At 38.5% G+C, this 14432-nt stretch overlaps 1 protein-coding gene across 1 annotated transcript in view; it reads right to left on the bottom strand.

The window, feature by feature from the left end:
* Positions 1–6511, bottom strand: part of taf2 (TAF2 RNA polymerase II, TATA box binding protein (TBP)-associated factor) — a 35623-nt gene extending 29112 nt beyond the window's left edge. Inside the window, exons 1-6 of the mRNA XM_033641340.2 lie at positions 6321–6511; positions 6046–6100; positions 5114–5274; positions 4041–4159; positions 3556–3697; positions 2745–2976 (exon numbers count right to left, since the gene is read on the bottom strand). Of these exons, the coding sequence (XP_033497231.1) occupies positions 2745–2976; positions 3556–3697; positions 4041–4159; positions 5114–5274; positions 6046–6100; positions 6321–6370 (759 nt within the window). The 5' untranslated portion in view covers positions 6371–6511. The remainder of the gene's footprint in view (positions 1–2744; positions 2977–3555; positions 3698–4040; positions 4160–5113; positions 5275–6045; positions 6101–6320) is intronic.
* Between the last annotated feature and the right edge of the window lie 7921 nt (positions 6512–14432).

Genomic DNA, 14432 nt, shown 5'->3' with positions numbered 1-14432 from the left:
TTTAAAATGTCAGAAAAATAAAGTAAAATGTGAAAAATGTCCAGAGAAAAAGACTACGAGATCCAACCAAAGGGTATCCCATTAATAAAACTGTTAAAGTTATCTCTCTGTCTGTTGTACTCTGTCCAAATTAATGACAGCTACCACAGCAGAATACCAAGGGTGTCCCCTTTGTACTTCTATACTGCATTTTCTACCACTACACATTATATAAACAGGGGGTCCATACACTGCATCACTGAATTCTTCAATTCATTTTCAATACTGCTACACAAGCAATTTAGGGACATCTAGTGGTCATTAATAGAAACTACAACAATGGGTAAAATACTACTACATTACATCAGACCTGCAGCAATTAACAGTTTAGTCAATCTCATGAGGTTTTTTGATGAGATAAAACATTGCTGTGATAATGGTTTACAGATGGCTGTAGTTTGTAGAGTTGTTAAGCAAATATCCTGGTAAAAAAACTGTAATTGTTGAGACTTTCTCCCTTTTCCATTTGTGGATGATAGACCAACAAGTTGGACACAACTATCTAGTCTCTCTGTACTTGTGAAAGGTACTACATGTTGCCTTTAAGAGTGACACATACAATTCATGCTCAACAGAGAGGTCTATCAAAGCTATGACACACTGGTCATCACTTATGAAACTCAGGGCTGTACAGTGTGACATACGTGTTGCACGTGCAGCACAAGAATCATTCTGTGCGATGAATAAATTACCCCTGTAGTACCTGTGTTTTACAGCCATGTGCTTCGTGTGTGTCAGACAGAGCCGCTTGTTTAGGTGAGGATTTGTGGACTTGTCTGCGTGAGGTGAAATAATACCGCATTGCAATTCCACTTGGTATCTGTAGTCTATCAGTCTATCAGTCAGTATCTGTAGTCTATCAGTCTATCAGTCAGTATCTGTAGTCTATCAGTCGCCTGCGTCTGCAGGACGCAGGCGACTGATAGACTGATGTTTTTATAAAAATGCAGCACTGTGAGGATACAGACATTTCATGCACCAAATGTATATACACAGACCTGTTGATGTGTATTCTGCCTGCACTGGATCTGTTCATTTGAGTCTGCTGTCACTGTCACCCTGCAGCAGGGTTTCCCACACATTTAAAACGTCTGCTGCCGCAAATAGATTTTCTATTTTTGGAGCTGGACCGTTCATTAGGAGTGCTGTTTGAATATGTATACATTCAGTCATTTATAGCAACAAACTGTGCACAGTGTGTGTACTGATCACACTCGGGGCAGCAGAACATCAGGTGCATTGAAAGTGGGTCTAAGAGTTTGCATTCACTTGCAGCAGCTGCTCCTCTATGGCCTGATTAGCTCTGACCGGCTTGACAGATCAATTACCCACCCTGCCAGTCATAAACTGCTGCTGGGGAAAAAAACACTCACGACGAGTTGCGCCTGCACTGCATTTACGGACCTGTATAAACCTCGGAATTTAGAGAGGTGACTCAGACTGATACAAAGGGACACAAACGCATTTAAAAAAAACACTTTCACTTCACTAATAAACCAGAGAATTGTTCAGTTATACTGGGCTTCATGATCAAACAAAGTCTCTCTCCCTCTCCACAAATACTTGTGTACTATACATGTAGCCTGTATCCCAGTAAGAAAAAGGAAACACTATAGTTTAAATACTAATTTTAAACTTTTATACATTGTTTTTTATAATTCCAGCAGGTTTTAGAAGGTGCTGCAAACAACTCAGCACCCCACTTCCTATGTCCATGCTGTGCATTAAGCCCAATAATAAATAAAGATATTTAAAACAATGTCTGCATTTTGTCAGTACTATGTTCATTTGAAAGGTCAAAAAACCCACCTAAGCGTAGGAGGGCACTTACTTCAGGGATGCAACTAACGATTATATTCATTATCGATGTCCTACACAATGTCAAAAACCCTAACTGCTTACCGAAAATTCCCAAAACTTCTTTTATAAAAGACTAAGTGAAATGGGATAAATATTTTTCGAGTTCAAGTCCTGTGTTGGTTGTTTAGTTGTCTCCTGTTACATGCTAAATGTGACTAAAAAATGTTTGAGTAATTCTATATCAAAATCCCTCTCTTTCCTCTTTCTGTAGAATGTTAAGAAATGCTTGATGACTCATCTTGAACTCAGGGGTGGTGACATAAATGTATCCAGTCAGATGTGATTTGGGGTGACCAGCTAACCTCATTTATTGTTTAAAATCCACATTTGACTTGTAGTTCATAGGTATAGCAGAGCAGAGCACTTTCAAAGTAAAAGGGGAGCGGGTGGATATTAGTCAGCAAAAATATTTCCAGAGAATGTGGTTGAGAACTAATTTGTTCATGTCTCCCTCTCTCGTGCTCTTTCTGGCCTGAGAACATGAGGGAGGTCACCAGTCCTACAGCTCTTCATTTCACCCTATGTGATTTAAATCCCTCACATGACTACACCTCATCCACACATTTTTAATGTGTCAGATTAGAGAAAATAAAGCCAACTGCTCTGCCATCTGTTTCACTGTGACTTTAAACACATTAACCAGAATGTTTAATTAACACTATGTTTACTGTTTAATCAAAAGCAGTTGTTTTGGGAAAGAAATCACACCCATATTCCTTTTGCTAGCTGAAAATTAATCAATGTAGACGTCAAAAGAGTGATATAGGCTTACATTTCCAACATCCCAGACTACATGCAGAACTATTATCATTTAAACCTGCAACCACTGGTCACTACAAACCCACCTCATGCATGTAGGGATCTACAAGGATTTCAAAGGGCCCCACAGCCAGGGAGATGTTGGGGGCTGCAGTCGGGATCGGGAGGACATAGTGGAAAGTCTTCTTCCTCATGTCGTGGGTGTAGATGGTCTCCACCAGATCGCCACAGGACACAGCCACCATGGAAGCATCCACGGTGAACTCCAGCTTCCATGTGCACAGTTCTGAGTAGGAGTCGACACAGGGGAACCAGAATCTGGGGGAGCAGACCATATGATGAGCTTTGAGCCCTGACCACCACTGTCACTGACTCTTATGGTGGAATGTGAATGTCAGCTGTAAGTGTTAGTCTGCACAAGAGCATAAGAAACGTCCAAGAGAGTTGAAGAGTGAAGAGCTTAGAGGGAGAAAACGAGTAATAAAGTCTGAGTTGTTATATGACAGACTACACGTAGGAGGCCTTACTACAATGTACGTAAGACAGACACATTTTTGACAGTTTAAGGAATCTGTCACTTCAAAGAATTTTGAACATTTCCATGATGCATTTACACTTCAACACCCACCCCCCTTTGGCAGTAATGTACCAAAATTAAAGCAAATATTTCATTGTTAGAGCCTTGCTGTGAAGTTGGACATTACGTTTACAATCCAGTGCTTGTGTATACAGAGATTGTTTTTGTTTTAAAATGCTGTTTTAAAATGAAAACATATTAGGGTGAATATGGCCTTAATGTCTGGTTTAGTTAGTATTCTAACTGTCATTGTTGAATTGAAGAATGTGCTTTTATTTGACTCAGCTACTATAAATCAAGGTAAGTCACTGTTTCTATACCTGGTGGAGTTCTGGTATCCGAAGGAGAACACGTGAGCTCCTCTCTCCGCCATGCTGCCTTCCACATCAGGAACAACAAAGTGGAGACCTCCTTTAGGTTGGTCCAGGGAGAACTCTATGTACACCTTTAAAACTTTTAAATCTGGAGACACAAAACAGAGAAACATTGGTGTATCGGTCATGATCTCACAGTTCAATATCTGATGAAAATCCAAGAGTGGAAAACATTTCACTTATTGTTATTTGATAATCCAAATCATGTGACCATGTTTCCTCAAGATATCAGGCAAGAAATTTTGATCTTAAAATGTGATCTTTTTATAACTATCTGGTGAAGATGGCGGAATTTTAAAAGGACAGTAGATTTTTAGTCTTGGATCAGCAAAAACACACTTCTGTATAATCTGCATTTCACACAGTAAATGATCAACAACAACTCTGCATGCCTTTTCTAATCGTCTGTGGCCTTTATGCTGCCATCTTACCATCTCCTTGTTTCCAGAGTTCAGAGGGAACTTTGATGACCAGCTCCCCATGTCCTGCATCAGGGTCCACAGCACTCACTGCTGCCGTGTAGGCACTGGAGAAGTAGTTGAGGTTCCTCCTACACAGACACACAAAACATTTACACAACATGATTATGTTGTCACCATACAGCATCTCTTACAGTAGCCACACAATGATATTTACCAGCAGAGACAATGTTGCAACAGCAGGTACAGTTTTCACCTTGTGAGTTTATGTCTGTGTCATCGTGTCAAAATGTGGTCTTGGTGACACCTTTTTTTAGCAGGAACTACCACAAAAGCTGTTTTTAGTACTTTGGCAGATGTTTATACACCTGTCTTGTCTGTCTGTCTGTGGCCAGATTTTTGACAATATGATAGCGATAGCTTCGCAATCATACAAGATGCAATCACAAAACTTTATAGGTGTGTAGTTGAGATCAACATGAAGGCTGACTTTGAAGATGGGTGTAGTCAGAGCAAGGGGGTCAGAAGTAGGGGATTGGGAAGTAGGGAAGGGGTCCTACTCTACAAATCAAGATAACTCCTTACAGTAAAAGTTAACAAATGTATGGTGTTTCACAGAATATATCATCATAACACAAAAACCTACTGTGTCACATGTATTTCCAAACCTATCAGGAGATTTAAATGATAAAAGACCTGAGGGGCAAAAAGACTAGTAAATGCATTCGATATTACTACTTATCCAAGAATAAATGTTTGAAATAAATTTGTCTTGATGGCTCAATTAAGGTTTGATGCTGAAGCTGATGAGGCAGAAATATAAATAAAGTTATTGTCATACTTTAAATCTGGAAAAAAAAAACACCTACTGGTCATCATTGTCTTAGTCACTCACTTTAAGCTGATATTTTCGGCATCACACAACCATACAACAAACTAATGTTGTTAACATTGTCTATTTACTTGCAGTCAGTAGACAATGTTAATTTGACTGTTCTACTGTGATACAGTAACATTTAATTTGTAGACTAACACTACAGTGAAATGTTCAGCGAAGACAGTGCACACTGCACTGACATACTCACTGCTTGGACTCATGGTGGCACACTTCCAGTGTAGGGTCATTGTAAATGAATGGAGCTTCGAGTTCATTGACTCGGACCCTGTAGATGCGGCACTGTTTACTGTTAAGCTTGATCCTGTTGAGGTTGACCACTGTGGGGAAAATGGTCAGCTCAACATAGCCCTAAGGGATGCAAAAGAAAGGAAGAAGTTAGTGATAACAGACTGCAACTGTAATCAGTAGCTAAAGTTATTTTCATTGTCTGGATTAAATAAATTGCATTTAGCGATTTGTTCACTGAAAATGTTCCAAACACAATTATCTGTGCTGGCTCTATCACAGCAGCAAAGTCTCTCCATGTCCTTGTGACTTATTTTTGATGTAATTCTATGGAGCTGTAACACACAACAAGTCTGACACATTAGCTTACACAGTATCTAATAACTGCAAATTATGTATCGTTCTCAGTATACAGTAATAGAGTAATTGTTGCAATTCATAATCCACACATTTGAGACTGCACCAACCGTTCTCTGTTCAAATCACTACTCAAAACTCACCTTTTCAGAACTGCTTTATATGTGTGCTTTATGTTGTGTATTTATTATATATATTTTTAGTGTTTTCTATACCAGTTTTAACTTTTATGAACTGTCTTTCAGTACTCTAAAAGCATTCTGTAAATAAAATGTGTTATTATAATTATTTTAGTATTCATCTTTATTTTTATTATTAATATCCCTGATTAAATGAGTTCACTGTGTAAATAGGTGTGGGTGGGAAACCATTTCATTTCAGGGGCTGCACTGACTGGATAGGATGCAGCTTGGTTTAATCTAAGTCACTGCTGGCTGGCTGGCTGTCTGTCTGTCTGTCTACAGCAGAGTGACAAGGCAGATTAAACTGCAGAGCTGTTTTACATTGCTGTTGGTGTAATGTAACTTCTGTACTCACAATAACAGATTTCCTCTGGAAGTTGATGTTGTTGATGCACACCACCTGGTGGGTCGTAAAGCAATGACAGAACAATAATGTCAATATGTGATATGAACTTAACTAGATAGCCCGTCTCATTCAATAAGAGGAAAATTGTTCTTGTACTTGAAGTAACGTTACTGCCTGTACTCAGTGGAGCAAACAATAATACTGTACTACTACTATCAAACATGACTGCAAACCATTTCATTCATTTCACGCCAACAACAGAAAATGACACAAAAGATACTTATAATTTAAAAGGTCGTGGGCTCTCAAACCCTTTATCCTTCTTCCTGTTCATCCTTTTTTCTTGCTGTTGTGTCTTGACTGAAGTTTCAACATGCCATTACACCGCTCCGTGATAACGCTCCGGACTAACGTTACTTTGTAAGCTCAAAACTAAAAGAAAAAAAAGTAAAAAAAAAACAAAAAACATAAAGGTGCCCTCTAATGTAACAGCGACACTAACAGACACATTAGCTTTATGTAACGGAATAATGGTGGTCGGAATGAAATGCAACAGCTAGCCCTGTACGTTACTAACGTTAGACACTCTGTGATGACTGCTTTATGTTCGGTTTGTATCCACCGGAGATTGCTGTCGTGTTTTTATTGCGGACGTATCCATAAATATAAGTCGGCCGTGACTTGCAGTCCGTATGGTGATGTTATAGAGTAAAATATGTCCATATAATTGTTGCTGCGGTCGCCGTGCATCAAAACATCCACATATATCCTCACTATCCGGCTGCTGATAGCATTGTGTTGGCGGCTCCAGTGTGTTCAGCCATTTTGTTTGTAACCTTTGACCTCCCGCGTAAAATGACAACAAATATTATTTTATATGTAAAGACGCAATTACCAAAATGCGCACCACACACATTACAGTCAACATGTAACTGTTTCTAAAACAAATAAGAGGTACTTTAATTTATATATCTTCGATAAAGTGGTTTGCACGTCAGAGTGGGGCGTGCCTTAGGAGCACTTCCGAGAAGTGCACAAGCCTCGCGAGAGCGCGCAATGTGGGCGGTGATAGCCATGATATATTCCTCAATGGTGAAATGTATCTCTGTAGAATAATGCACCTTCCAGATATGTGGATACTGGGAATTAAATGGTTTTGCCTGCACTTATCTTCGGCCTTTCGGCTTGACAGAGTGAATTTCATAAAAACTTCCATTTCACTCGGATGGGCGTGGTTTTGCAGCACGTAGCAGTGCACGCTCCGGCAAGCTCCGTGATCGTTTTAGCTCGTGCTCGAGTGAACGTTCATGAGTTCTCCACTTTGGTAACCTGCGACATGATAACCTGTGTGTACCGTTATAAGAAGGCTGAACAAAAATTCTGAATTATTTTGGTTGGATGAAAATCAGAAGTTGGTCTGAATATGGCCTAGTTTTATTTCTAAAACTTGGAAAATTAGGCAAACTAGACTGAATGATACACATGCACGAATGAGATCAGTTTATTTGATGCATATCATATAGAATATATAAAATTAAGAATATATTTTAGTAGTATGATCACAGTATATTCTGTAGGGTACTAAGTTAAATGTTACCTTTAGAACTTGTTATGGATCTGCTATATTTCTATAAAGAAAATATGTCATTACAAACGTGCTTGACATGAAACAAGCATTTTGATTGGTCTGAGATGACTTGAAAGGGCAAAGCAAGGATTAAAAAATGACTGGTCCCAGAACTTTCAATATAAGCTATGTGGCATGTTGAATAAGAGTGCAGTTAACACAAAAAAAACGGTTATAGGATGTTGCATTTTATTAACATTTTGACTTAAAATCAAACTATTTTCATAACATACAATACTTTTCATGGGAACAAGTTTTGAGTGAGTACATAATGCACTCAAGTAAAATGGTACAAAAAAAGAAAAATCAAGTTAGCATGGCACATTTTTCTGGAGTGATACCAGCATGTTTTTAGGCTACCAGGTGCCATAAAATCATGACCCAAGCTAATGTTTGCCACCCTGTAATAGTAGACCTTTTTAATATTTTTGTCACTTAAAATATAGCTATTAAAGATGATGCAGTGAGTCTATGTCAGCCACAATAGTCCAGAGTTATCCATCATTGTTACATGCATGCACACATGTCCATCATAGACGAAATGGTACCAAGGAAACAGTCAGCAAAAGAACAGTGAAAGTATGGCACCAACACCTGGCAGTCTTTTCAAATGAATAGTTTGCTTATCTTAATGATTTAAAGAATTTATGACTAAAATGATAAATGGATTTAACCATTTAAAAAACAAACACGACTGTCCCATTTCACCTGACTTTATCCAGTAACATGTCAACAGGTCTGAAGGTGGAATTACTGATCTCATCTCAAAAACTGCTCAGTAATTAAAGCATCAACAGCCAATGTGAGGACTGTACTGTGTCGGTGTTTCAGAGTTATATATAGACTTTTTCACTCGAAAGGTTTTTATTTAAGATAAGATAAGATAAGATAAGATAACACTTTATTAATCCCACACCAGGGAAATTCACACGTTACAGCAGCTCAAGGGTCAGAAGCAAAAGTTAAAAGCAAAGAAGTGATTAAAGTGCTAAAAAAGGATAAGAATATTACAAAAATACAAAATTAGATAAAATAAAGATAGAATAATATAAAATCTATATACACTACACATACCCTTCACTTTTACAGATAGCTTACTGTACGTCCATGATTGATAGCTGCACAAGATCACAATACACATATGGTGTGTGGTATATTTACTGTAAAGACTGTATTTTACTTATCAATGGAGGGGGTGGCTGGGATATGACCTCTTTTTCTTTTTCGTCCTATATTTTGACCCTCTCTGAAGCTACAAGTATTTTTCTTTGAGCCTCCCTGAATGACTGCTGGAAAATGCATAACCCTCCCTCCACCATAAATTAGTTTTTAGGTTTTTAAAACATACCCTTTGATGTTTACAAGTTAAAGTTAAAAATTAATTATCCGTGTTTCTTCACTCTTGTCATGCATGCTGGTTGGTGTGTAACAACTTATTTTTGTTCAAATTTTAAATGGGACGTAGAAGTAAGTGATTTTATCACTATGATGAATATCACTAATTTAAGCTCAGATCTGGTTGTGTTTTTTTCTGAGGGGCAGGTTCGTGGCACATGATGTGTCCAAGGACTGTCAGAAATTTGATAGTCCAACGATAATTTCAGGCTCTGATAAATGGTGTGATTTTGGCAATTTTTAAAGAAAAATTGTTAAAAATCTTTGATAAAATAAATACACAAGAGCACTCGGAGAGCGCAGACCTCCACCAAGCAGCTCCGATTTCCCACCATTCGATTATTTTATCCGCTTCGCTTCAACCAATCACCACCAAAATTTTATCATCTGTTCCTTGTGCCATTATCAACCTTTCCTTTTGAGAACTTTTTGAGTTATTTTGCAGACAAACAAACAAACAGACAGACAAACACCGGCAAAAACATAACCTCCTTGGCAGAGGTAAAAATACAACCATTTAGATTTGTATGCCCCTCCTTAAGCCAAAATAAAAAACATAAGTCCCTCCCCAGTGCTTGAATAATTATCTGACATGCCTTCTCCATTTTGCACTACCCCATCTCCCTCATAAGTAAGGAACAGTCCCTTAACAGTAACTTCTTCCTCTGATTATTTCTCACACTGTGGGGAGTCCGATGAGTCCAGGAACACCTCATCAAACAGGATCAGGACAGAGCATCAGGTGATTGAGATGATCTGTAAAACATGGCAGATTCAGTGTTCCATTATATGGTCATGTTTTGTCAGGAACAACCATGTACAACTGCAGATACATTTGGTCGTGGATGATGAAGCATATATTTAGTGAAGTATGAATTAATGACAGTACCAATACCAAGGTGATTAGTTAGTTAGTTATTTTATTCACACAAAAAAACACAAAAACAATGTATTTCCAAAAACAAATCATTTTTCTTGTCGTTTCAAGAACATACCACAAGGGGTCATCATGCCCTGATGCTGCTGTATCTTGGTCAGAAAGTTGCTTTGCTTTTCTCTCACTAAAGCTTGCACTGAGGGGAGTCCTGCCTCCAACAGGCAGGTCAGATTAGGTGTAGTAGACCTAAAGTGAGGATTTCATCCTCTTTCAGAAATTCAGCAGACTGTGATGACACTTTTAACCAAACCTCACAACCCATACAAAATAGCTGATGGAAACAGCCTCAAAAACTTTTAAGATAGACAGAATATGGCATCGTAGCTGGTGGATGAGAAGAAAATTAATTTAAGTGTTTTATCTTCTTTTACATGTGGGGCAAGTGAGGTGCAGTCATTTCCATCAGCACTGGCTCCAAGATATGTACAACTGTCACAATGACTCACTGTAAACAAATCAAGCTGCATAGGCTGCCTGTTTTCTTCAAATCCCAAAATAGCCATAAACTTTTTTTTATTTATCTTCATAAACAAGCACACCATATTCATCACAGTATTCCTCCAAAAACGTCAGTCCCTCAGTCAGCCTTTCTCTCAGTGCTGCCTGGATAATCATGTCATTCATTAGCATTAAAACATGGAGCTATTTCAGAAATCTTTCATTTCCACATTGTAATTTAATCTTTTCTAATAAGCAGTAAACATCACAAACAGGAAGCAGGATGTGGGAGATCCTTGCCTCACCCTGATGGAGGATGTTATTGCGGTGGAGCACAGGGTACTTGTTGTCACTCTGTACACTGATATCAGAGTCAAAATTTTACTAATTCCACACCCTGAATTTGGTAAGATTTTGCTACATTTCATAGACTTTAGATAAGTCTATGAAAACAATGTAAAGTTGAACCTTCTTTCTGACAACATATTCCACTATAAGCTTTAGTGCCATAATATGTTCAGTGCAGCCTTGTTTGGGTTGGGCTCCTGGTCTCCATTCAGTACAGAGTCATACAGCTTTGCTGCAATGTTGATCACATTTATCCTTGGAGTACTTGTCACAGTCGAGGGGGTTACCTGTCTTGGATATCATGATCAGTCTAGCATTACAGTATGAGGAGGAAAAGTTATAGGTTATTACATCATCTCCAATGTGTGTATAGGAACAGCTACAAACAAACTGAACTTGAATAACTCAGCTGTGTCAAGTACTGAGGAAGAAACTGATTATATGGAACATCTGACTTTGACTGTAACTTGTGTTGTGACCAGAAGCTTGTTAATTAAGTAGAAGGTGCAAAACGTAACATTTACCAAGCGAGACTCAATTGAGCATAGCATTAGTTCAGGCAGGACACAATGTCAAGCTCAGCTCACAGCCCAGCTACGTCAGCTGATCTCAAACAGCCCAATTGGCTGAGGGAGCAGCTGACTGATGAAAGGGAGTCAGCTGATAGATCACATGATTTCTTTCTATGCAACCAATTGGCAAATATCATTCAGGGCGCCCTATTTAAACTGCTCTGGCCTGTCTGCTGTTGCTGCTTCCTCTGCAAGCCACTTTGTACCCCGCCTCCACCCCAGCCCCTCTTTTTAATGCTGTGTCTGAATTATCAGTGTCATTTCTGTTTGTCATTGATGCTGCTCTGTTCTGTTCCCAGGGGATCTTTGCTGCTGCTCTCCCTGCCTTAGGCGTTCCATGTAGGTACATGGAGGGGCAGGGAGGTTTGTTCTCTGCCTCAGGCTTTCCTCATTTGCGTGTGGAAGGGCAGACAGGTGTGTTTTCTCTGCCTCAGGCTTTCTGCATACGCCTAGGAAAGGCAGAGAGGCCTAAGACCAGAGCCATACTGCCAAATATAATACTGCAAATGGAAATAAAGTTTTCTTTGACAAAAGTGGTCCTGACTGAAGTGCTGTTGGTAGAGCAGTGCAAGACTACATGACTGCAACAGGAGAGACCTGTGGCTACTGATACTATTCTAATACACAGTATAGGAGACACTGGAACTGCAAGAGAGCAACCGTTTCACAAATTGAGAACATTTACAAAACCAGCGGGTCCCTAGTACCAACTCAGGCAGACCACAATGTGGACTTGGATTCTTTCAAGGTTAAAATATATTTTATTTTAAATCAGTAAAAATAAAAAAAAATAGAAAACACAAACCTTTAACTAAGATCAAATAAAACATTTAAAATATCTTTAGCAAGAACAAAAAGTGACCATAAATAATTAAAACAGAATTTAAACTATCTTTAAGGTGGAGGAATTATTAATAAACCTGAAGAGGGGCTACAGTCCCTTAACAACACTGCAATAAATGAACCAGAATAAAATAAAACACAAAGGCACACTAAAGATGAATGCAAATATGAGAAAAGTAGTCCTTGCAATAAAACACCTGCCATCACCCCAAAAGATATTTTTACAATTTTTGACAAATATTTGTAAATTAGTAGTCCTTCTGTATTAACATTAAAACTAAAAGCAAACCAATAAACCCAACAATAATAAAATACATAAAGATAAAAAGAAACAACTGGCCAGCTTATTCAGAGTAAAAGTCAAAAAATGAATCCGAAGCACTCTGATTGTAGTTGTGAATCTTTTATTGATTCATGGATAAACAAACAATTACCACTAGAGAGTCTTCATCAGGGTATGGTAAATTAAAAAATGGATAAATGAAACTTGGATTACACTGCATGACTTGTGTGAGTGTTGGTAAACTGATGTTTTGATATAGTTTTGCTCTTGTTAAATGTGGACCCCAATGGCTTAAGTTCATGAATAATGTTCACCTTCACTGTGGAGACATGCAAGACAAACAAATATTTCTTTGAATTCAACACAACACACAGTGAGTAAATGATATACAAATGGTCATTTTGTGGGTTAAATATTCTTAAAAATCCAACTTAGGTCACGCAAAGCAGCATTGGCAGTCTCTACTCTGCAAGGACACAAAGACACATGTTTCTCTGATTCATTTTAGAGAAAGTAGTTCCTGGAAATATAACTTGACATGTTTAAATGCAGTCATCCAGTTCATTTGGCATCATAGGCAGGCTTCCCTTGGCGCTCAATGCTGTACCATGTTCTGGCTGTGATTACCACTTATTAATGAACGCATGAAGGTGAACTGCATTTCCAGGACTAAAGGTTGTACCCAGGATGGACTGACTGTTAGCATTAGATCATCATTCTTTCCTTATATTTAATTTTCTTTTACTTTGGGGATGTTGGCCTACATCCTTGGATGTGAAGACAAAGTCTTGGAGCACCAGAGAATGTCTGGGCAGTGAGGATACCTGGCTGAGAGGAAAGCTGCACACAGGTGTTGTGTTAAAAAAAAAGGTACACTGATGCTGAGGACCCTGCACATATCACATACTAAGTTGGATAAAATGATTAGCAGACAATAAAGCACAGGCTGTCATAGCAGCAGAGATGTAAACATCTGATGGAAATCACATGTCCACAACTTTATGCTGTTTGTGTGATTTTTAAACTTTGATTTAACACATTTACAAGAATTACTTCCTGCATATTGCATTGAGTTGCGTGACTCAGTCACTCTGCAGTGAAGCTCACCACCATGGAATTATGCTCCATCCCTTGCATACAGCTGGCTGAAGCAATATTAGGATGGGCTGCAGAGATGACACAGAACAGACTCAGAACAGGTAACTATCAGGTGAATGTCAGCTGGAGATCAGTCCAATATCTTTTAATACTAGTTTCCTAGTTACGGTTATGGTGGCAGTATTGGATCTCTTCCTAGAAGAAGTTGAGATGAATTGTTGTTTGCCTCTGAGGGTGAGTAGTTGCCTGGCAACAGTGCAAATATCAATGACTGTCTGTTAGATAACACTATGGTTGTGTTATCTAACACATGACAGCCTACAACAACATTACCTTTGGTCCTTTTTATTTAATTTAATTTTAATTTTTGTTTTGAAAGAATTAGTACCTTGCATACATATTATTATCTACATATATCATTCTTTCAAAGATAGCAGAACAAATGGTTCATTTTTATGCCTCCATGCCTGTGATAGCCGTAGCCGGAGGCTTGATGTCCTCAAGGCTGTCCGTGCGCCTGTCTGTCGGTCCATCTGTCCGTCCAAACCATTCCCATGAACGTGAAATCTCTAAAACGGTTTGAGGGAATTTCTTTTAATTTGGCACAAACGTCCACTTGGACTCAAGACTGAACTGATTAGATTTTGTCTTCAAAGACTGGGGTCCCTAAACAGTCTTAGAATTGCATAAATTGAGCCTGACTGAAAAAACCTAAGAGCTGACAGCCATATACTCTTTACACCATTCAAGTTCTGCACACAATTTGACCAATATTTGATTAACATAGCCCTCAAGATTGAATGAATAAATGAAGACAATAATTATTTGTTCACTTGTGATTTGATCTTATGATTT

The sequence above is a fragment of the Epinephelus lanceolatus genome, chromosome 10 (genome assembly GCF_041903045.1).
Source record: "Epinephelus lanceolatus isolate andai-2023 chromosome 10, ASM4190304v1, whole genome shotgun sequence".
Lineage (NCBI taxonomy): Eukaryota > Metazoa > Chordata > Actinopteri > Perciformes > Serranidae > Epinephelus > Epinephelus lanceolatus.
Note: the sequence above shows the minus strand (reverse complement) of the source record. Positions and strands in the feature narration are given on the sequence as shown.